We start from the raw sequence: 24,734 nt of genomic DNA on the forward strand, positions 1-24,734 counted from the left end.
CTTTTGTTGCAATTATGATTTACAGCCAGTGTCCAGTAGCCTACCTGCTGGAGATGTGCAATTAAGTCAGTATACAACTATGAATCACAATACTTTTTTCTCACATACTGTATTGACAATCCAGCTCCTACTACCGATGCAGTATCACAGTACTGTATATCACGAAATAAAATTGTCCAGGAAACACATGATATCCACTTTGTTGGTCCATATGATGTTATGGTGCATTTAATGCTTGATAACAGTATCATTTTGAACGAGAAAGTCGTTGAGTTATGAAATCTATGTGATGTACATACTATTAGACTACCCAGGTTGTACACACCAAATTGCATTTTCCTTTTTTTTATTTATTAGTTAATCATGTAAGGTATTGCAACACATTTTGATTAGAATATCTTGCAATCGATGTATCCCAATATGATCCTCATCATGAGATCCAACATCCAGCCGGCTGGTTCTGGAGTTTCCAGGCTTTCTGTGTGGATGAATTGGTCTCGAGATGTCTCGGTATTAAAACCTTCTGTCATTCTAAGGATCTCTGAAAGGTCTCATTCATGTTCTATAAAATGTGTTATCTATAGCACAAATCCACTCAAGGTCCTCTTGCCTTCTTGTGAATGTATTCACTTGAGCAACAAACTCGTTTTTAACAATTAGGTGTCTGTTACTCAGAAATGTAGCTGACAATCACATCAGTTATTGATTCAGTGCAGGTGTTATTTAGTGTCTCGTTTACAAGTGATACCTGTATCGCCCTCTTATATGGATATTTTCCCTCCCTCCTTTCACTGCTTGTTTGACTGAAAGCGTTTTCTGTAAGTAAAAGGTGTAATAAAGCAGACCTCAGACAGTTTTATGTACATAAGAAAAAAAATAACCCACCCAGAACAACAGATCATTCACTATTGACTCTATAGACCTCTATGGGTTATTCCATGCATGATTAACAGCAATCCAGACATTCTTTCCATGCTAATAACAGATTATTAAGCGGGCCGACTGTTTGCATTTGGAAAAATAAGTTGACTCGGTGGTGTGGCCAAGGATCCACATCTGGCTGGAGCGGGGACTTTTTTCCAGCAGTGAAACAGTTGGTTCCACATGTAAATTTGACAGTGAAGAAAAAGAAAAAAGAAAAAGCAGCTGAATGTCAGCAGTTTGCAGCTCTGTTTATCTTGCACCTCGTTAAAAGCTGTTGACCAGACAAGATGTGTTTGTATGGAACTGCTGTCAACCTCTGGGGATAGATTTGTTTTTTAACAGGCAAAAATATTTTCTTCGAGCCAGAGAAGTCTCTGCTTGAAGAGCTTGGGAGCTGTCCTTAACAGTTTTGTCCTCTTTTCATTTCTGGCTCTAGATGCAGCCAAGGAGTATTGTTAGCCTCCGCTGATTACTCACAACTCTGCATTAACAAGTTAAATCCTCAAATGAGGTCGAGGGGCCACTGTGATTAAATGTGGTACTTTTTTAGTGTGCCCCCCCCCCCAAAAAAAAGATTGAAATAATCAGTTGTTTTGTCAGTCTCATGAGTCATACAGCAGAAAAATAAACATTGTGGAGTCAATACATTTTCATGAAGTAATACTACTACGAATTTGTAGTAAGTAGGCTTTAAGCTATCAAACACGACTAATGAAGCAGAGTTAAAATATCATGTAGATTGAAATGAAGAATTTTGGTTTAACTGCAGTACAGCTGATGGTGTCAGGCGCGCCTTACGGTACTCATGACACAAAGAGTTGTAGGATTTCCAAAGCTGCCCCTGAACGCACCGTCGTGGGCGGGGCTCTGTGTGGCGTGTGTGAGTTTGAGACGGTCTCTCCACCTCTCAGCAGCAGTTACTGGTGTTTCCCTCAGCCGGTGAGCCAGCTGCTGTAGCGGCAGTGAGACGAGTCTCACCGAGAAATGCTCCACATTTCTGCCCCGGGCACAGACGCTGAGCTGAGAGGGAGAGACGTGCAGTTTTCCCGTGAGGATATAAAACTTCCTGAATGAACTTTGACAACAGGAACGCCAGAGGAAACCCGCAGGCATGTAAGGACGCTGAATTATTACTACATTTGTGTAGATATTGTTCACTATAGAGCTTCGTATTTCTCTGTCATACTCTTGCCTCCTTTATTTTTCACGTTGAGGTGCGGAATTCCGTGCTCACCTCTGGCAAACTGGAAGTTTTCATGTTTTTCACTTTTGTATTCTTAACTTTGTGAAACAAAAATTGCATTTAGATTTGCCGTTGTATAGCAATAAAAAGTTTTTTTTTTTTAAATATGAGATACTCCTGTTCCTACTATAACTATTAACAATAATAATCTTTACGTGCTTTGCTATGATATTAGTGAATTTACAAACGCCGGGACAAACGTGTTCCAAGTGTTTTCTCCACTTCTTGAGGCTCTTTCCAAGTGGTTAAAGTTGACTTTAACATAACAACCACCACAAAGGTTAACTTAATGACACGTTTAATTCAACAGTTACCATCAGGTTGTCAGACACTTCGCCTCCCAGACAGTTTGGCAGGCGGTGACTCAGACTCCCAGTTGGCAAGGTGGAGTCCTTGAGGACCAGAGCTTCCCATGCATGTGGAAAATAGTTTCAACTTAATCTAATTTAATTGTTTCCAACGTAGACAAGGAAGAATGAGTATTCTTCCTAACATCTGGATGATTATAGCTGGTTCTTCAGTGAGGTTGCTCTTGTAAGCCAGCAGACATCCAAGTTTTAACAGCAGCTGTCAGGACTCGAGCAGATGTCTGCTTCCCCTTGAATGTAGATATTTTTCATACTTTTTTTTTTTATTACCACGTCTTGTTCTTTTTCGATACTTTGTACATGCAACAGGAACAATTTTCCCCTGCAGATCAATTCAGTATATCTGATTCTAATTAAAGGTTGAGGACCGATGATGTATCAGAAAACTGTCTAAACCTGATGAGTGGTACCGGGCTTGAAGTGGGTTAGGCTTCCTCTTTCGTCACTAGTGTTTTGTGTAAATATGCTGATTGTGTTCATGCGTGGTTTAACCTTCCTATCATCTACACGACTCATTTTTAGTGTCAGTAAAGTAGACGGGATCCCACTTGTTGAATGTTTTCATGCAGATTATAAAGCATTTAACTTTAACTCATAGACATTGACTGGAGCAAGTATTAGAGGCACCTCAAACCCATTTCAGGCGTCATGCTTTCAAGGTGCAGTGGGCAACATTTACACCTCCTGGCCAGCAGGTGTCTCACTCCCTCTTGCTGGGATCTTCTCTTCTACTGGTTGCCAGGTTGACACAACTGACCACACAATGGCCAGAGTTGGAATAGCGGTAATAAGACAGACAATTACTGTTATCGATCTTGTAATGATACATTTGGTGATGATTTCACACAGTAAAAATAACAATGCGAACCTGTCAGAAGCTAAAGTTGGTAACTCAAGCAATTGTTATTGTTAGATAGCAAAGGTTAACTTACCTGTCCACTAGAAAAGGGGTCCAGCACAAGCAATGGAAGGGAATCTGGATCAGTCGGTGGATCAGCACCATCATTCCCATGTCTCATCTTTGCATAAAGTCAGCTGATTTGTGAATAACGTCAGCATCAGCGCCTGAATCCAGTATTCCTGACACCTCATCGCGAGTATGCCTCTTGTTGTTGTATCCTAGATTAGTTTTACAAGTGTACCTACTGAGAGTGAAGGCATCCTGCAAACGCTGCGAATATTTTTTAACACTTCATCCTGAAATGTCCTGCTTTGACAAGAACACACAATACATTGAAATATTAACAAATATCGCATTTAAAAAACAAAAAAACAAAACAAAACGTCAACCTTGCATTTTTGAGCTTTCAGTTAATCAGTCACAATGGTGACCTGGTTAGGGTTCTGTTCCAGTGAGCGTGGAGTCAGAGCTGCAGTGACTGACCGGTCATTGCCGTCTGTTTTGCAGGTACAGGCTGGAATAGATGTGTTTAAATACATGAGCTGATAGAGCCGTCTCCATACTGATGATGCTCCTGTACGTCCCCAACAGAAGAAGCATGTGTTACTTGGATGGTAGGTGTCTCCATAGACTCTTCCACTCAGTCACCGGGTCAAGTACACATTTACAGATTGATTTGCAGACGATCACCTGACACGCTGAACACACAGTTCCTGGCTCCAACATGCGCTGCAGCTCAGGGCTGTTTTTCAACCGCTTGCTGTGCTGTTTTGATCAAGCATGTGATTGAATTAATGCATGTGGTCACTAGTGTCACTGCATTAATCACGTGCAGTCTTTACCATAAAGGGCAGTGTCAGTCCAAATACATTAAAACATGGTTTCTTCAGAGCCTGGGGAGAACCGAGTTGCCTAGAATGAAAACAGAATGTTTCACACACTTTCTCTGCAATTATTCTTCCACAAGTTGTTGAACTCTAGGGAAGTGAAATATGGTTAAAAAAAAATAAGAATGTTACTGTAGAGTCCGTTTGTCATGAATGAGCAGCAGCTCTGGGCTATTTCATCAGTGATGGGTGGAGTGTGTGAGAAGGTGGCTTCTGTCACTGAGAGATCTGCGTCTGAAGGATGGGACTTCTCATGCCACCGCTAGAATAACAACCTCTGCCCTTCATCTCCTCCTACAAGTTTTTCTATCAAGTGTTGTTCAGTAATGATCTCCATTTATTCCAATCATGACACAGGTTTGCAATTAAAAACAAAAAAGAAAATAAAAGATCTAAGATGTCACATTGCGTAATCCCCTCCAGCAAGCTCTCAACGCCACGTTGTCTGTGTCTCTCTGTCTGTCCTCAGTGAGAATCACCTTGGGCAAAGCCCAGCCTGGACATGCTCATGCTGTGAATACAAAAATGTAAGTAAATGTTACAAAATGTTTTCTTCCTGAAATATACAGCAACACAAAACTGTGTTTAAATGTATAAATGTTTCCACGAGGCGCTTCCCCTGCGGCTGGAGTTGTTTATAACCGGCTGGTGGGGGCTGCGCTGGACATGAAAACTACTGTCCAGTCACGATGCGCCACAGGAAAGACACTAGTTAGAAGTTGGTCCACCAACTCTTCAACTATGGAGTTGTGGGGATTGTTCACAATGACACACACACACCTCCCACTGCTTCCCTGCTTCTGCTGTAATCATTTTCTCATTTAGAGATAATTCTTTTATTCATCAAACGTAGATTATTGTGATTCATGCAGAGTTTACTACAATTTCCACTGAATACAGCATCCTGTCGTGAGAGTTTTCATTCGATTAGAAGACCAATGTTAGATCACGTATTCCCAATTTTCACTTTCATACAGTTACGTCATTTGGGTTTTAGAAGTGTTTAATGATATTGCGAAAACTTCTCATAAACATTTGCGTTATGTTTATTCAGCAGTCTTAAAACCATGTGAGCAGAAGGAGAGGGAAAGTTGTGTATGTATCTAACCACAGATATCTGACTCCATGCCTGCCTCTGCATCACTAATCCCCTCTTTGTCTCTCTACAGGTTTTGGTCTGCAATGTTGTTGGTCCTCATGCATGTTTTACTGGTGTCCAAAGGTGAGTTGTACCTCTGACACAGCCTCTGTGTCCTCCTTGTGTCTTCTTCCAGCTGGTGCTGGTTATCTGACTTTAAGATTAGCTTCATATTTTCTTCTTTGGTGATGTTTATGGTCAGACATCTTGGACCGTTGCACATCAGCGAGGACTCAGTATCATGGAATAGATTTACTGCTGCTGGTTATGCAACTCCTCCTGTTGCGGTGCACACCCAATCCGTCACACCGTTTCTCATTTTGTTCTTTGTACCGAGCTTCAGTGGTACTGTTCCTTTGGTGCCACTGTACAAAAGAAAGTTCCAGTTTTATGTGTGGTGCTTTTTAGCAAAGCATCCTGAGAAAACCTCTGGGATCCATCAATGCCGTATAAATGGAATATGATTGAGTCAGTATTGTTCACAGGTTCATACGGATTGAGGAAGTGTTTCAAAACATAGAATTTTTTTTACTTATTGCAGCATTTTTTTAAACTGTAAACGACATCTCATGGTGTGCTATTGGTCAAGGTTTGGAGAAGGAACACTGAGCATGATGTCATTTGTGGTAACGTCCCACTCAGCAGTGTCACACCACCACTGCGAGGCTCTTGGTTACAGGTGACACATTTCTGTTGTGTAGTAGGAGAACTGCCAGAATGACAATATAATTACCAGTGGAGACGATGCCAGACTTATATACTGTACATGAGGCTTTGACCTCAAACCTCAGGTGAACACCCACACAGTCTTTGTTGTTCTCTCTTGTTTTCTCACTTTCACATCATGGCCACCTGTTCTTTCCTCACATTGAAACCCTGAAAGTTTCCCCGAAACTCTTTAGGGAATAGGAAAAAACAAACAAAACGTATAACTGCATAAAACAGTACAGAAATGAAATTCATCTCACCTGAAATTGTTTCATTTCCTCTCACTTTACAACAATGTAGTCATTTTAAACCACTAAGTTATGTTTTCTAAGTAGTGAAACCCAGAAGAAATGCTGATGACCGCAAAGCTTTTTTTCTTTACAAAAAGCTTTATATGCAAATCCTAACACTGACAACAGTTATTGAACCCTGAGCTAAGTTCCTACTTCTCCATGTGCAGGTGCCCTCGGTGTGGAGGATCAGGAGGGTGGTGGCCTCCGTGCAGGTGCTCAGGACCTTCCTTGGATGGATGAGTTGTGCTGTGACTCACTTTCGCTCACCCACCCCACTGCGGAGGACGTCACACATTCACGGGAGACAAACCGCTCTGAATCAAACCTCCCACACGGTCCTCACTGCACCTTCAGGAGTTTGGCAACTAGATCAAGTTTTCCTGATGCCTCAGGCGGTAAAAGTCTTTTGAAACAATTAATCATATCTGTGTTGCTGTGTAGCGTGAAGACACATTTGTTGTTTTGCTTGTTAGAATGACAGAACAAAAGTCAGTGCAGAACCGGTTTCATGTGAACATTGTAGTCTCACACTTTTCAATCAAATCTAAACGGCTTAACATTAAAGCCTCAAAGCCAGGCTGAGTGACTGTGTATTCAGGCTGCATGTCAACTTTTAACAATGACTTAAAACACACAGAAAGTTCCAAGTTGAGTTGGTCAAAGTCCTCTCCAAACTAAAACAATATGGAGTCCAGGACAGATGGTTCAGACTGCAAGTTAATAGCTGAAGTCTGTTGTGCATGAATTCTAATGAGCAGGACTGTCCAGCAACTTGACATGCATGGACAATGAGTTGGGTTTACTTTTCTTTTTTTTCTCCTTTTTTTTTTAAACAACAAAAAAGCATTGTTATCTTGCATCAGTGTACTTTTCTCTGACAAGAATCTTTATCTTCCAAGTACACATGAACTTGTACTTTTTTGGAGAGTATGCAAATGATAAGCATCATTGAAAAGTAAACAAACAGGCGCAGTTACACTGTTTTTGCAACCCCATGGACAGACAGGACAGTTGCTTTGGTGTGATTCTGACAAACCCTGGATCATAGTTATTTTATTTACATTTTTTACTCTCCCTGTCATTTAAAAAAAATCAACTTACACATTTATTTATATTCTAAATTATGGAAGGCACGGTCTGTAATGCTACACGTTCACTCTAATCTCCGACCAACAGAGGTCACTTTATTTCCTGTATATGCGCTGGAGTGATGCGGTGTTGAATCATCCAGTAGCCATGGCTACTGGATACTGGACTGTTGTCATGGATTCTGGACTAGCCTCACCGCCTCCAGTCAGGGTGGTTGCCCACGAGCGCTGGGATCAATTCACAAGATATTTTGGCTCAGGAGGATTCGCTCTTTCTTCCATCGGTCAGCACAGTTGAATCAAACCTTAGCACTTTGAATACTGAACTTGTCTAGCAACTGAAAAATGAATGAGCGTCTATTAAGTTTAAAAAGCAACCGCTGGCAGGTTCAAATGAGTCACAGTCATGCACTGCTTTCCTTAGGTTGTGAATGTGGAGGTGAAGACAGAGGCGAGGTTATATTGAGACATGAGGGGGGTTGGTTTCTCCTCATTGATCTGTAGGTGCTGTGACACATTTAGATCAATAGTGATTAGCTGATCTCCTCCCAGCTGCAGGTTGAGTTATTGTAATGAGACTGAGAACAACAGACCTTTCGACATTCAGGAGTGTGATTCTGCAACCTGTTACACACAGAATCCCTCTGAGTTTCACAGGGGTCATTTCATGAAACATTAAAGAGAAATTTCTGTTCTCTTTAACCTGCTTTTCATTGCGTTTTGGGTCCAAATGATTGATAAGGACTGAAGCCATTGCTCCAATATTGAAGATTAGACTTTTGTAAAAACCTCTTTTTTGTTTTGTGACTACATTATTAGGTGGGAGAAGCACGATTTCCCCTTACAGGAATTATTATTCCTTTTGGTTAATTCATGATGTTCCCCAACAGCAGCTGTAGTTCTCAGAATCTAAAGCTTGGCTGTTCTTCTTAGAAACCTTTATTAGAAGGTGACAGTCGTGTGATGAGGGGGCTACTAACATGGAAATGTAATATGTCATCAGGCACCTGTTTGAACCTGCTGTGCAGAGTTGATGAGAACTGGGAAAACTTAACCTGTGATGTTAAGTTTCACGGCCCGACATCGGACACCCTGAATGCCACTCTGATGGCAGTTAGCTTCCAGCGCCCATTGTGAGTATGAATATCTTCTTGTTTCATTTCCCGTCCTGCTTCTGCAAAGTAGGTGAGTGTGTGTGTGTGTGTGTGTGTGTTCATGCTGAAGTGATGCGTGCAGTGGGGGGTTAAGCATGTGTGTTTACTTTGATCAGCAGAGGGGAAGCTGCGATATCACTCTGTCTCCAGGCTTTTATCATCTTCGGGAAAAAGATGCCAAGCCACAGCTGATCCCTCACACATTATTAATCCCACAAGGGATTAATAAAGTATTCTGAATCTGAATTTAAAGCTCCGGTTGGTTTTCAGTCAATGTTCTGATAGCGTTCAAAATTCATTATCACATGTACAGATACAGATTTAATTGTGAAAGGTGGATTCATCAGTCTGACTCACATTCATATGTTTTTCACTGAAATTTTGAATCTAAAGATTAGCATTCTGGCTAAGGTAAGGAACAATATGCTGATATCTGTCATGAGTGCAGGGTGAGTTTTTGTTCATTCAGCTCTTATTGCCACCAACTCTGACTTTTTCTCTGACTTTTACTAGCGGATCGCCTGCTTTGAAATGTAGTTTAACTCCGTTCAAACCCCGTTACTGTTAACATATTGTCAAATTTTTAAAATGTCTATGCTTTGGTAAAAGGGCTTTCTGTAAATGTCTCTGCTTTCTTGTAACCTGCCTTGGCAGACGGAACTGACCCGTTTTATTTATGTCCACTTTTTCTTTAAGCGCTGTGAGAACTTTCTGTCCGTTCTGATGATCGTCATGTTGTCATGTGATATGAAGACAAGTCAGGTCAGCCGTAAATCTCACTGTAGCTTAAGTTTTTCTCCATATTCATTCCCAGGTTGGAGAGAGGCGATCCAGAGGTGAACGATGGGAATGCTGACTCTGATAATCCTGTTGTCTGTGAATCGAAGGACTCCTTCATGTGTTCAGTCGCTCTCGATGCTACATCAAGCTTTGTTGCCATGGTTACTGTCCGTATCTCAGACGCTGTATCTCCACCAGTTCTCCTCAATATACCAGCACGACCTGGTAAGAGAAATATTAATCTTTCACTCACTTTATGTTGTCTTTTATCAAGTATGACTGCTTTTCTTTAATCATTGGTAGATCCGAATGACAGAATCCTTCTGGGTCCATTTCTGTCTTTACACACTGTTTTTGAATCATTCTTTCACATGCAAACAAGCAAAAATATATTGAACAGACATAGGTATTATTATTTTACTGGGAAAAAAGTACCTTGAGTTACTTCTGTGTAGAGAACTGTACAGTGCAGAAAGCATTTACCCTAACCTGGTGATTTTAAGATGCAATGAGCTACTATATTGTGGTTTATTCAATTGTCTGCTGAGGCTTTATAGAGCAGTGGATTGTAGATAATCAAGAGAAGTTTCAGGTTCAGTAGTATAGCAAGTTCCTGACATTCATTTATCTCCCAAGTCATTGAATTACTGACTTCAGAGCTTTAACAATAAAATCCGGCATGCATGGAGTAATGTGAAAACACTGAATCTGGACAGATAAGGCGAGGGAGATGTTCTCCGATGTGAGTGACGTGATGAGAATACAGCTGAGAGCAGCTGGGCCATGGTCCTGTGTGTGTGTGTGTGTGTGTGTGTGTGTGTGTGTGTGTGTGTGTGTGTGTGTGTGTTTGGAGGGGGGTGTCGGCGAGAGAGAGATCACCACAGTAATGGACGAGGACTTTCCATGCTGTGTTTGTTCAATTAAACCTGCTGGTTAAACTGTCCAAGCAGAAGAGAAACTGAACCTCACGATGAGTCTTTTTGCCACTTTTCTGTATTGCGTCACTATTTAGCCTTCATCCTTCTAAATGTGTTTTGATCAGCCTCCTCAGTGTTTCATATTTAAAATCCTACACTTAAATTAAGTGAAATACCATCCATCCATCCATTTCCTATACCGCTTATCCATTAAGGGTCATGGGGACAGTGCTGGAGCCTATCCCAGTAGACATTGGGGCGAGAGGTGAGGTTCATCCTGGACGGGTCACCAGTCGGTCACAGGGCCTTCAGGAGCAATTGGAGCCTCAGTATCTTGCTTAAGGACACTCGACATCGTCACCGGGGGAAGTGAGGATCGGACCAGCGACCCATTGGTTGCTAGATGGTCACTCTACCTCTGAGCCATGCTGCCCCTCAACTGCCAAGTTCATTTATGTATAAAAAGAAGTAATTCTCATTTTTTTGGCATGATGGGAAATGTATTTATACTACACTGAGTGGCCTCCATATTGGATTATTGATTTTTTTTAACGCCTTTCACTTCCTGATAGATGTTGTTGAATAATGGCGGGCATCTGGCTGCTACCCTGTTAGTTTCACTTTAATACTGATTATCAGGTTTGACGACTAGCGGGTAGTTTAGCTTAACTAGAGCACATGCCACCCCACCGTGGGACGATTAAAGGTTTATCTTATCTTATGCCACCTGTAGATGTATTTTTTTGTTACTATTGTATTTTTTTTCAAGAGGCAGTAAATGACTACCAGTGCTATAAATACTGGCTCATAAGGTTGAGGAGCAATTATTGATTGACCTCAAGTTCGCGCAATAAATCTTCAAAAAATACTGTGCTTTTTTTTTTTTTTGAGCAACAAAGGAAAAAATGATAACGTACATGATATTGCAATGATCTACGGGATTATAAGATTTGTGAACCTTCATTGATGCTGCTTTACATTGAGGCTTTGTGATTGTGAGAGTATTTGTCTGATTTGTATGGATTTGGCTGAATGTATGTACTTGTTTTCCTACAATAATTTGTTTTTACAGTGAAACCAAGTCCTCCCATCAACCTGTCGCACATCCAAACCATCGAGGCAGAGCTGATCTTATACTGGGACGACCCGGAAGGCTTTGATCCTGGCTCACTGAGATATGAGGTCCGATATTCTTCAAACGCATCTCACCCGGACTGGCAGGTAAACACACCACTCTTTTATTTAACAATTTTCATATGAACAGTGAGAAGACAACAATTAAAAAAAAAAGCAGGGATTACAGGACTGAAATTAAATTTAATCAGACTGAAATGTAGAAAATGGATGGAATAAAATAAATTAAAACAAAAAACAGGGATACAAGTGGTATAAGATTATTTATTAAATCTTAAAATCTAAAGATATGATATTTCACCAAATTTAAGGGGTTTTAAACCAGATGCATCATCTGAGTTTTTCCATTTTATCCAGAAGCCAAAGTACCAATGCTACAAATCCATTTTTGAAATGTAAATGTATCTTTAAGCAAGGAATATACACACCTCAGTGTCTTCATTTATTCCAAATGTTCCAAACTATAAAAAAATCCCTCCATTTGGTTTGAAGGTAAGAAAAAGGCTTTAAAGAACTTTTGTTAGGTCTGTCATGACGTTTGAGAAACATTCAGCAGGTCCCACGTCCTCTTTGACAGCAGCACCGTCAAGTTGATGTTTATTTCGTGCGACTTGCCGACAGTCAGTCTGGTTTTTAATAACGTCATCAGGAGGACTTCACAATCAGAACTGCACACAGTGCAGGGTAACGTTGGATTCCTCCAGGAATTCCAGCCAACTTCTAAAAGAACCAATTATTAGAATGTTCCTGTTTACATCTTGTATGTCATGGTCATGTGCTTCATTTTAATTTGACTTACCCAGAGCCCCCCCCCCCCCTTTCCTACAATTACACTCCTGCATTGCAGTTGTTGCATTTTAGTATAAAAGATGATTTGAACAAGATTGTCTTGTCTTAGTTTTGTCTTTTTGGAACAGTCAGAACTGGCGATCCGCCGAAAGATGACTAATTGTTTATCCAGTCATTATTGTCGTAGCAACAGGCTCGTCTGTGCTCAAGTCTGGTTGATATGTGTTGGTGCAAGTAGGTGTTCGTCATCCCTTTCTGCTGTCTGCAGGTGGTCTCTGTACCAGTCGAGCCCAGGCTCATTCTGGATCTGAAGCCTGAACTGAACTACACCATCCAGGTTCGCTGCTCAGGCCTGGATGAACCTCCACTGTGGAGTGACTGGAGTGAAGCCCATCACATCCTCCTTGACTGTGAGTAGTTTTGGGAAAGATACACACAAGTAGATGTGCTTTCTTGTATTAATGTTGTTGCTTTCCCTCATGCACAAGCTGCAAGGTTATTCATTTCCCCATTTGGGTGCAGGATTGGTTCACCTTAAGCACTGCCAGCAGTATATTTATGACATCATATTCCAAATTTCCACCTTTATAAGGCCCCTCTGTTGCCTTAGTGACATGATTGTTTTGGACCGTCATGGTATCTGATATTTACTGCAGCATCAATACAAAGGTTTAAAGTATAATTGCTATCAGTCGAATCTTTGTTGTATGTTTTGGCGAGTGAATAACACTCAGAATGTGATGGTAATGAAGTGTTTACGATAATTTATCAACACTGTGTCGATAACCAGTCTTTTAAATACCTCCATTTTGATTACGTCTTGACGCCGTCACATAAATCTTTTTCCACCAGTGATTTTAAACACTCAACATCCAAACAGAACATTCCTATTATGTGAAAACTGAAGTTTGAGGATTTTGTTTTCAATTTCTCTTTAACAAAAGTAGATGCACTACAGACTGAAAACACAGTAGTGAGAGGACATGATAACTTCTTTAGTTGCCAAAATCCAGAGGTGAAATATGATATATAAATATATGGAGCTGTGCAGTTGTCCTGGCAGGCTGACCTTTTACACCAGTCCTGACGACTGCTGTTCAAATGTGGTTTTCTTGAAAAGGTCTTTCAGAGGAGGATTGATCACTGGCTGTGGTAGATTTACTGACCTCAATTATCACTTAGGCATATTTATGTCAGTATTCAACGATTAAAACGATGAGCCAAGCTCATTAGCGTCAACCATTAATGAATAAGTCCTCCCAGTATGGCCCGTGTCAATAGGCTCTGAATCAGAGTTCGGCTCAAGGGTAGTGACCAGCTACAAATCACGCTGTGTGACTCAGTGGCACTAAAAGATCATCCCAGTGTCAAATCACAGCGCTGAACATCCACACGCAGTGACGAAAATAGAGAAACTCTTCTACAGAGTCGTTTGTCGCATGTGGGTTCTGGATTTCAGAGTCGTTGAGGTCTGAGACCCAGAGCCCACATGCGACAGATAGTTCTGCTAAAAGGTCAACACCCACACAAAGCCCGCAACTCCCCATCAGAACTGACTGATGTAGAACTGAAGAAGCCTCTTGGATGAGAGGAGAAATGTCATCAAGGAAACTAAAACTGTCCAGCTGAGTACGACACAGCACTTAAGAGACGCAGTGACCCGGAACCTTCACCAGCTCCGGTCTGAGGATGATGAAACACCGTCACGCTTCAGCATTGGTTTTTGCTCCCAGTAACATCAGGCTGTTGATGGCAGTATTAACAATGCCTGTGGACTATTAACCATACAAGGAACTATTTGAATATTCTTGTCAAGTGCACCTTAATGTCCATTCGCACAAAAAATGGCCAAAAGTTTTAGTTCACGTACACTTTGAAAAAAGTATTTTTGAAGTTTGAGCAATAATAAGACATGCTTTTGTTGAGCTTTAGAACAGCCAGTTCCTTGCAGGTGTTTTTCTTGGCTACATGAGGAGCCTTGTGCACTGCTCACATCAGACCTTGAAAAAAAGAAAAGTTTCAAAAATATCTGTTAAAGGTCGTTTCTTCTGTGTAAATTCTGAGTGAGAATGAGTCAGGTCCTTTTGTTTTATTCTCAATTATTCTTTTCACGTTTGTCTAACTTTTCGTTCATCCTATTGAAATTATTGACGTTACTATTCTAACCTCAAGTATAAGATTAATAAAACAAACACATTATTTTCTATTGTCAGCCGTGAGCTACATCCCTAAGAAAGTGGTGGCTCGACCGGGGGAGAACGTCACCGTCTATTGTGTGTTCAACGACCACAGCATCAACGCCAGCGCGGCCATGTGGATGCTGAACTTACAACAGCCTCTTCATCACAGCCAGTATCACCCAGTCAACCAGTGGGTACGAGGAAGCTGATTTACTCTTGTTATTTTAAAAAAAGTTCTTAGTGTGTGTGTGTGTGTGTGTGTGTGTGTGTGTGTGTGTGTGTGTGTGTGCGCGTGTGTGTGTGTGTGTGTGTGTGTGTGTGTTTATAGCTGTGACATTCCCTTTTCTCCAACTAGGTCAGTCAGATCACAGTTCGTCCGTCAGACGCTCGGATGTACGACCTGCTGCAGTGTACTCAGAAGTGGACCATCCCTTACAGCCAGATCTACGTGGACGGTCAGTTTTCTTACCTCACTTACAGTCAACAAATATTCAAGTATTTGAAGTTGCTAGAAGTACATGTTCCTCTTGTGACCATTTTTTTCCAGTTCCAGGAGACAAAGACAGGAAAGACAGTGGCGACATGTCACAGCACAACATTGTGAACCAAAATAACACAGTGTAGAGGGTCAGATTAGATTTGTTTGTTATATTTTCCCTAAATGTGTGTGTGTGTGTGTGTGTGTGTGTGTGTGTGTCTGTGTTTCAGGAGCTTATATTGAAATCAACTGTGTAACCAGCGGTGATATTGATTCTATGGACTGTAGCTGGAAGAACACACAGTGGACTAAACCCACATTCCTATCCAGGTAAGGTGGGATTCATAACCATTTCCTTTCTTTGAATCCTTCATTAAAGGGTGGCACCATCGGAGCAACTTCCACATCAGTACTCGGAGCTTTGTGTGCTGAAAGCAACGGAAGCTGCTGAGCACACAGGAGCAGACAATGCATTCTTTGGACACTCCCTGGAAATACTCCAGGTTGTGTCCAACCTTGCTCTGCGTGAAGTGAGCAGTCAACAGTTTCTCAATGTTTTTTCTGACCTCGGAGCAGTAAAATCCCTACCCAATGCTAAGACGCGCTTTATAAAATAAATTTTGCCTTTATAGCCGTTGTGCAACATCAGAAAAATGAAGCTCTTTCAGAACACTTCTCGTTCTGTATCTTCAGTTTGAATGGTAAGGTTATAATAAGATTCCATCGTCAAAAAAACGGGACACTCATCTAATGGTTAAAAAAAAAATGAAAGAAATACGTAAAGAAGTATTTTAAAAGAATTCAATAAAAACTGATATTACATAAGTTATTTAACAATGATGAAAATTTTTTTTCAATTTTTAGGGTGTTAATGGAGGGAACCGCAAATATCCTTTACACTTCTTTCTTTTGTTTCTGCAGATGGGCCGACCTGCCATGCGATTTGATGGAAGAAAGGGAGAAAGCGGGTGAGGAAGTGGGGGAGATGGGGCCTGTGTGCCCCCCAGTTGGATCCTGGCAAAAACCCTGCACCATCCAACCTTTGAGGATGAACTGCTACAAGCTGTGGCTGGAAGTTCAGTCCCAGCTGGGCCCAATCAGGTCCAAACCCGTCTACCTCTCACCCATAGATCACGGTGAGCAAGACGGGCTTGTGTGTGAAATACTGTGTATCAGAACTTTACCGAACAGCAAGTTGCAGATGTTTTCAACAGGCTCAGATTCTAAGGAGGCGAGAAGAAACTTCTTTATTTAACTCTTATTTCTTGATGAACAATTGTCAATATAAAGCCACTTACAGTCCATTATAAGTCAGTATCAATATTATTTCTTAGATAAACATGAATTTGACTCATGCTAGCAAAGTCTCTGCAAGATTCTTGAAATTCCGTTATTATTAATAAGCAATTGATCCAAACATTGAGGGACATTTTACATTAGATAAACAGTTGCAATAATAACATGTCCCTGGCACCTCTATTCTGAATTGTCATTTCTTTTTAACATTTATGAAAATACCAATATGACTGCACTGGTACTTCTGTCTTCATTTCACCGGTTTTGAGACTCAGTGTGTGTGTTTTGAAAACGTTTTCACGGTTCTGGAGCTCCTTGAAAAAAAAATCGATATAAAAAGATTCATGGATGTGAAATCTATTGAACCATTATATAAGAAACGTGTTGTCAGGATTTGTCATTCAGCCACGTTAATTCCATCATCATTTTTATCAGCTATTCCGCGACAGCTACCAGAACGACACATGCAACAGAATTTAGGTGACTAACGAACTGCCTGTTTCCCCTGCAGTGAAACCACACACACCAACTAACGTGAAGGCTGTGAGCCAGATGGGGGGGGTCCTGAAGGTCACCTGGAAACCTCCGTCGCTACCAGTGGAGGGGCTTCAGTGTCAGTTTCGTCTTCACTCACCATCTGCTGTTAGACCTCAGCCCAAGTGGAAGGTGAGAAGGTTTTCTTCTTTTTTTAGTTTAATTCATCAAAAGCTTTCATTGAACGCTTTGAGGATTCTGAAACTATCGATCATTCGAAGTAAGTCAAGATCCCTCTAAATATTAATTTTCATGGGAATAATCAATTTTCAAACAGGTGATGGTTGTAGAAGGAAGGTCAGTGTTCGATATGGTTTGGGATTTTGGTTGACTTAAACACACCAAGAAATAGACCCAGATTTTATTGTTTCATTCCCTTTTCTCTTTTTAATCTCTGGCAGGTTTGTCAGTTTTTCTGGAAACTTAAAATAAAAATATAAAGATTGTTTATTTGTCAGGATTTGTACAGAGCGCTTACTGTATTTGATAAATACAACATGTTTGGTAACAAATGTTCTAACCAAAATGTCTTTGTCCCTGAGAGAAATTTGTTGATCTGATGTTTAGAGAGATCTGTAGAGATCGAGCTGGTCTAGCTGGACTCAGCTGGTTTTACCTGAATGAGCTCAATTTCCTACAATTATAAATAAACTTTGACATGACTTTCCCTGGTCAGGTTGACTCAATCTGATGAGTCCATTCCTGCCCGCTGATTAAAACTCTCTTGGAAATTGGAAAAACTCCTCCAATATCTGTCTTTTGCCAGCATTCGTTCAAAATGATGAGGACGATTGAATGAAGTGGATGGTGGAAATAAAATACTTGTGCGCTCCATTCATATGGTATTGAACATTAGTTTGGTTCTTCTTATCTCTCCTGCAGGTCTATGACGCAGTGCGGGTACCGTGGGCTGAGGTTCCGGTTCCTGACATGTGCCGTGTGTACGTGGTGCAAGTTCACTGCATGCACATCAACAGTATCGGCTACTGGAGTGACTGGAGTGACCCGGTCTACTCTACACCTCAGAACAGTAGAGGTACAAAACACCCCTAAACTAGATTTCAAACCCCAGACACCTTCTGGAGAGTCGTCCTCACCTCCATCACAAAGGTTCACGCTGATATGTGATGTGATTGTCTGGCTCTTCCTCAGCTCCTGCACGAGGCCCTGACTTCTGGAGAATTCTTCAAGAGGATCCATACAGAAACCAGACAAATGTTACTTTACTGTTTGAGGTACAAAACACATAATGTAAACCTGCTCTTGTCAACAACTATTCACTAGACAGAATGTACTGATTTGCTTTTTTTCCCCAGCATCTCCCTGTATTTTGGAGCTCCTATTGCGTGGACGGATTTGTAGTCCAGCGGATGGCCTCAGGTGGTAGCGTGACGCGGGATCGGATCGAGCTGGTGTCCTCCTACAGCTTCGAGTGGAACCAGGATATCCAGACTGTGACTGTGGAGGCCTACAATAGTCTGGGAAGCTCCACCAACAATATCAACATGACGCTGGAGAGACAACCCAAACGTGAGTATTAGAAAGGCTGGGAAATAAGAAAAGCTGTGAATTTAATCTGCTGCCATTTTTTTTAGTGATGGGCCCTGTCTTCTTACGACTGTGACCTGGTTCTGACACTGAGGACCACCAGTGTTTCACCTTTAGTGCCAAGTGATAGTGACATAAACACGATCACAGGTTACAGTCTCATTTATATTGAATCAACGCCTCTTTCAACTCAAACAGATTCACTGTAAAAACAGATTTTCAGTCTCATGAGGGGATGATTTATTGCAGGGCTTTTATTTTGACTGCATTCATGTCTATACCAAAACCACAAAGTAATCGAAAGCAAGGATTCCATGAGACAAATCAAGCCCTGAGAAGCCTGGTGGCTAGTTTTCTGCAGCAGCGATTTAAATTCTGTAGCATTCTGTTCCAGTAAGGATTAAAAAAACCTCTGCAGACATCAAAAGAATAATTAATTAAGTTGTGAAGAAGTTTCACAGTTTCTTTTTCTTTCATCAGTGCTATTAGATTCACTCATTCTTTGGTCTGTGGGAACATTTACCAGAAGAGAAAATAACAGAGTTCTTGAAAACTGCACAAAAACACGCGAGCGTGTCCAGTTGTGCGGGTGTCTTTGCTGCCTCTTAACAGAATATCAATGAGTGGGACACTTTTCCGTTGTCTTCTGTATGTGCGACAGCTGATCGTCCCATCCTGGTACACATGACATCTGCTGAACACTTTGATGGAATTTCATCTCAAAGGTCAAATGTAATATGACGTTCTAATATTCTTCAAAAACATTTCTCTGGCCACACTTCTTGAGGGGTTCATAAATCCAACCCCCCCCCCCCCCCCTCCAAAAATGAAACATTTGTTTTTAGTCTAAGAGTCTAGACAGACATGGATTTAAAAGGATGTAGGGAGTTGGTCATCGTTGAAAATGAGAATTGGCTCTTAATTGATTTTACCTGGTTAAATAAAGGTCAAATAAATAATCCAATTTTTCTGCAGATTGCTTTTCATTCGTTCCCAGATATGTAATTCTCAGAAACATCAATTTAACCTTCGATTTTGGGTTGCTGTCATGGTGCATTCAGGTAGATTTTACAATTTAAATGAACTCGTCTGCTAATTTTCCTCTACGTATGTGGTTCTTTATCACCCATAAGAGAATAATGCACGTTGAAGCCGGTGACCATGACGACCATCCGTTTATGCAAAACACTTAAAAATGTATATCTCTGAGGGGAATCTGAGAGCCCTGCAGCCATTAGCTTTAGTGAAGTCAACACTTTTAGCTTCACTGAAATAATGAGGTTCATTTTGAAACGACGGTTCCCCGAGTAAATGGTGAAATGTTAATGTGTGTTACGGCTTTGTGTCTCGTCCCGTCACTCATAATCCAGAAGCTATTTTTCATTAAACCACTTACTGGCCAAATAAAAAAATGCTCCGTTGAAGTTGGTCGTTTTCTGTCATTCGTTATTTTCGTCTTCCGTCCTTTTTCTGGGAATAGGTGTCTGAATTGTTAATCCTGGATAAACCAAATGCAACATAAATGACCTAAACAAAAAGACACTGACACTCCAGTGCGATCTATGATTCACCTCATTTTCATTTTCAGTAAACATTTAATGACCCCATCCATGTTCCCTGTAGGCAACCATTTGCATTTAACTCAGTGACTCCTCATGTTTATACATTTAAATTACTTTCTTTGTGCAAAAAACGTTTTTAATGAGCGTTGGCATATTTTACATGGATCACATGACAGAGCTGTTGTATCTCAGTATTTTTGTTAGAAACACGTTTTGTTCAGTCGTTTTAGATGTCATAACATACAGTAAACCCTGAATAAATTAGTAGAGAAAATGCAAATGCAGAGCTGACCTGACTCAAGGGTTTGGGGGTTAACACCAACCTTGAAACCCAGATTATATCGCAGTATTAAAAACTGAAAATTGGAGGATTTAAAATAATTGCGTGAATCTCCTGCTCGATTTCCACCTTAAATACTGACATCATTCTTCTTTCCTGTGGGTCCTCTAGGTCGCTGTGTGCGTTCGTTCCGTGTTCTGCTCATCAACAGTACCTGTGTGTCTCTGCTCTGGAGTCTTGTGGACAACAGCTCTGTGCCTCTATTCATGGTGGTCCAATGGGTGCAGCCGGACGCTGATCATCACAAAGGCCAGCGGGGAGACACATGGGCCAGGCTGCCCTACACTGACCGAACCGTCTATATCAGAGGTAAGATGTTTGTTTCCTTTATTTTCGACAATATTAGTCGCTTAAGTGTTTCTACATAGGAATTACAGTATTTGCCTGTCTAACCTCTGACTTGATGTTTGATGTCAGGGGATTTCTTCGGCTCCGAACAGTACGGCTTCTACTTGTATCCTGTGTTCGCTGAGGGAGAGGGGGAGCCAGTGTACGCTACAGGTATGCACAATGACCCTATTTGTATTTTTATCAGATTGATCATCAAGGGGATTTACTAGAATGGATTCTAGTCAAGGTCTGCACGGTGGTGCAGTGGTCAGCACTGTCGCCTCACAGCAAGAAAGTTCCAGGATTTTTCTGTGTGGAGGCTCCATGTTCTCCCTGTACCTGTGTGGGTTCTCTCTGGTTCTCCAGCTTCCTCCCACAGTCCAAAGACATCAAGAGGGGACGAAGCTGATTGATACTCTAAATTGACTGTAGTTGTGACTGTGAGTGTGAATGGTTGTTTGTCTCTATGTGTTGGCCCTGTGATGGACTGGTGACCTGTCCAGGGTGAACCCCACCTCTTGCCGGTAGCCGCTGGGATAGGTTCCAGCCCCCCCCCCCCCCCCCCCCCCGTGACCCTTAATAGGAATAAGTGGAAGACGATGGATGGATGGATTCCAGTCAGCATTACTGAGATTCTGCTGTGTCTTTTCTACCTGTTACAGCCACCAGAGGAGACCCTGCTGCCTACATGATGCTGATGATTGTCTCCTTCCTCTCCATCGTCCTGTTTGTCACCCTGGTCCTCTCACAAAACCAGTAAGAACTCCTGATTGGTGCAAATATTTCAAATCTCCAACTACCTTTTTATGAGAATTAAATACTTATAAAAATGGGACATATTAGGTCCCTTTTCTGGTTTAACATTTGCATGTAGATGGTGGATTTACCATCAAATTGCACCTAATAACAGCTGCTTTTGTGCCACTGTTAGAAGCTGAATATCTGGGCTCTGCCCCCCAAAGGCCAGCTGCAAAACATTTGTGGACGGAGCGTGAACAGAAAAATATGCAAGGGTGGTTACAGTTAACTTCCCGTGATGCGTTAATGGGCATCATACCTCAACAGCTCGTTAAATCACAGGACTGCAGAGCGATCCTTTTCTTAGTTGTGCACAGAGCTTTTACGGTGACAAGAATCTCGCTCCACCTCTAAAAGACATATGAATAAAGCTGTTGATTTTAATTGAGCTTTATGAATACTTTATTTTTAACGCGTTAAGGTTTGTTTTGTTTTTTTTAGATGTACTTTTATCACTGTACCAATTTGACAGCATCACATTTTACAGTTTACCACACTTGTTTTTCACGCTTGACACCAGAAAAACATTATTAATGACATTAATCTCTTAGAGGGTCTCTAATTTGGGCATTAGAGATACTGATCCTGACAAATTAGGATTGTGACATTCAACAGGTCACAAGGGTGTCATTACACTCCGTGTTCAGCTGATGAGAGGTGGGGAAAATCAATGAGAGAGGAAAAACTCGCAGATGCAAGCTTAATATCAGGGCTATTTTCTCTCAAGGATGAAGAAGTTTGTGTGGAAGGATGTTCCCAACCCCAATAAATGCTCCTGGGCCAAAGGACTGGACTTCAAAAAGGTAAAAAAAAAACACACACAAAAAAACATCATAATTTTTAGACTTTCACTGTTAAACCATTGCATCATATTTCATTTTGATCGATTCTCTCTCTAGGCTGACACCTTCGACCACCTATTCCAACCCCCAGATGGTTTACCAGCCTGGCCGCTGCTGCTTCCTTCTGAGAACTTTTCCAAAGTTGTCATCATGGACAAGAGTGACCTGTCGGCTTTCACCACAGCCTTGGTCCAAACCCCTCTGGTGTCTCTCACCCCTGAACCTGCCACTGCCTCAGCTGTCTCTCTTCCTTCAGGGTTTAACTCTGAGATCAGTCAAACCTGGTCCGAGGATAGCGAGACCCTCCCTCCCTCCTCAGACCTCCGCTTGAATGCTTTATCCACTTCAACCCTGAGGATAGATGAGTTACAGCTTGTTCATCCTTCACCAGATCACCCAGGCACCAATGACAGCTCTGCCCAGTCTTCTGTCACATACGCCACTGTGTTGCTCACTGATCCAAAGCGGGAGCAGCAGCCCCTGCACCTCCAGTACAAGGATGGTAGTGGCAGCAGCTCCAGTGATGAGGGCAATTTCTCTGCTAACAACTCAGATATTTCTGGATCTTTCCCCGGCGGCCTGTGGGACCTGGAGAGCTGCCGAGGTGTGGAGATGGACGACCCGCGGCGCTCATGCTCCTTCAACTCTGTGGAACTTTATGAAACATCAGAGCAAGAAGACGAAGATGAGGCAATGGAAGGGAAGGATTTGTATTATCTCGGTATGGACTATCCAGCGGAGGGTGAGGGGAGCGAAGGAGAGGCGGGGCAGGAAGAGGAGACGAATATTGAGCTTCTGAAAAATTTAGTTTTGAACCGAGAAGACTGCTCAGTTGAGTCGCACCCATTACTTGGCCCTGTGGACTCAAGCGGGCCCAGTGAGCTGCTTTCATCGTCAACATGTGGTTTTTCCCCGCTGTACCTGCCTCAGTTCAGAACTGCTCCATGCACGAGGGAACCTACAGACTAATCACAAGAAACCAAACCCACCACCTGTGACCCTCACACAAGCTGCATTTACTTACAAATGCAAACCATTAAATCTGTCGTGTTGTGAACAGTGATTCAGAAGCAGATAAGATCATCGGCTCCTGCAGACTAAGGAGCTGGAAAATGTAAAAATGCCTCAAATGATACATGATTCATCAATGCTGCTATTGTGTTACGTGGGAGAAGATATCTGGAGCATACAAGCCTCGTTGATAGGCGTTCATTGCTTTCTTTCTGGCAAAAGAAATTCTTGTTTCTACTTTGCCAAAATGCTGGTTTGCAGTAGTGCACTGGAGGTTATGAGGGAGCAGTTTCAGTGGGAAAGAATAAGCAATCAATGTTCCTGGAGAGCAGAAGAAAAGAAGGGAGCGCGAGCGGGCGTAGCTGAGGGAATGCAAGCGCTGAATTCCATCAACTACCTTTTGAAACTTCAGAGTGCAGAGCGCTAACCCCCTACAAGAAAATCAAATCTGTTCATAAATGTTCTTCGCACCAGCCAAACCTGACTGAAACTCATCCATGACACATCCAGAGAAGTTCAGTTGCCTCGATCAGGAACCTACAGTTTGATCCAGATCACCTCCAACAGTTAGTCACTTCTCCCTGTAAGGTAACTTAATTTGACCAAAATTCACTCGTTGTTTTGTTTACCGCCCTCGCTGGCGGAGGTCTTTAGAAGAGGAACGCCAAGGCTTATGAAAACTGCCCTGAAAATTAATAGGTTCTTCTCAATTTTTCTGAAAATCGGGCCGGTTGTTTTTGTGTAATCGTGTTGACAGTCGGACAAACAGCCATCGAAAGAAATGACACAGAAAGTGAGAATGAAAAGACAGTACAGGGTTAGTTAGTTATTTTTTGTAGTGAAACTGAGGTGAAAGCATGACTGGGCGTTTTCCCACTTCAGAGATTATGTTTTGGTGCAACGTCATGATTGTTGGTGATGTTGAGACATTTTCCGCATTCAGCTTGCACATCAGCGTCAGACTCGTGGTTAAACTCACCCGCCAGACCCAAAGAGTATCTTTTTGTACTTTGTGCTGCCATTCGTGTGAGACTTTGTTGCAGTCAATGACAAATGTGATTTCTCCATCCCGGCTGTTTTCGTGTACTCCTGCTGTCTGGTGTAAACAAGACAAAAGAATGTGTATTTGAAACCACAAGACAGAAAAGTAATGTAATGAGAAACAGTTGTTATTGTATATCAAGATATTATGTCTATTTTTCATGGTGAAAATAAAGTATTTATTGTCTTTTGGTGTACGAGTATTTTTTTTTTTTTAACACAAACCAGTGCTATCATTAGACTGGTTTATGGCCTCCTGTAAAATCGGCAGAATAAGGAGCCAAATATGCACATAACAAGTGCATGTGGAAGCTCTCACAGACTGAAACATTTAAAAAGACAATAAAATAATTTATTGAAAGCTTAACAGTGTGCAAACTTTTTTTATTATTATTATTGTGCAATACTATGAAAACTGGCAAAGCCAACATTGCACTAAAACTTTTGAAC

At 41.6% G+C, this 24,734-nt stretch overlaps 1 protein-coding gene across 1 annotated transcript; it reads left to right on the plus strand.

The window, feature by feature from the left end:
- Positions 1-1,813: 1,813 nt before the first annotated feature.
- On the plus strand, positions 1,814-24,465 carry lepr (leptin receptor). Its single transcript, XM_086225068.1, has 22 exons — positions 1,814-2,037; positions 3,944-4,050; positions 4,793-4,850; positions 5,493-5,545; positions 6,630-6,857; positions 8,554-8,683; positions 9,519-9,709; positions 11,474-11,622; positions 12,593-12,734; positions 14,538-14,698; positions 14,860-14,959; positions 15,213-15,312; positions 15,904-16,118; positions 16,790-16,944; positions 17,695-17,848; positions 17,965-18,047; positions 18,129-18,342; positions 20,374-20,571; positions 20,680-20,763; positions 21,255-21,348; positions 22,118-22,193; positions 22,290-24,465. Exons 2-22 carry the CDS (start codon positions 4,002-4,004, stop codon positions 23,199-23,201), a joined length of 3,546 nt encoding a protein of 1,181 aa, XP_086081194.1. The 5' UTR covers positions 1,814-2,037; positions 3,944-4,001; the 3' UTR covers positions 23,202-24,465.
- Positions 24,466-24,734: the final 269 nt, after the last annotated feature.

The sequence above is a fragment of the Aulostomus chinensis genome, chromosome 14 (assembly GCF_037954235.1).
Source record: "Aulostomus chinensis isolate RoL2024-O1b breed Wild chromosome 14, RoL_Achi_v1.0, whole genome shotgun sequence".
Taxonomy (NCBI): domain Eukaryota; kingdom Metazoa; phylum Chordata; class Actinopteri; order Syngnathiformes; family Aulostomidae; genus Aulostomus; species Aulostomus chinensis.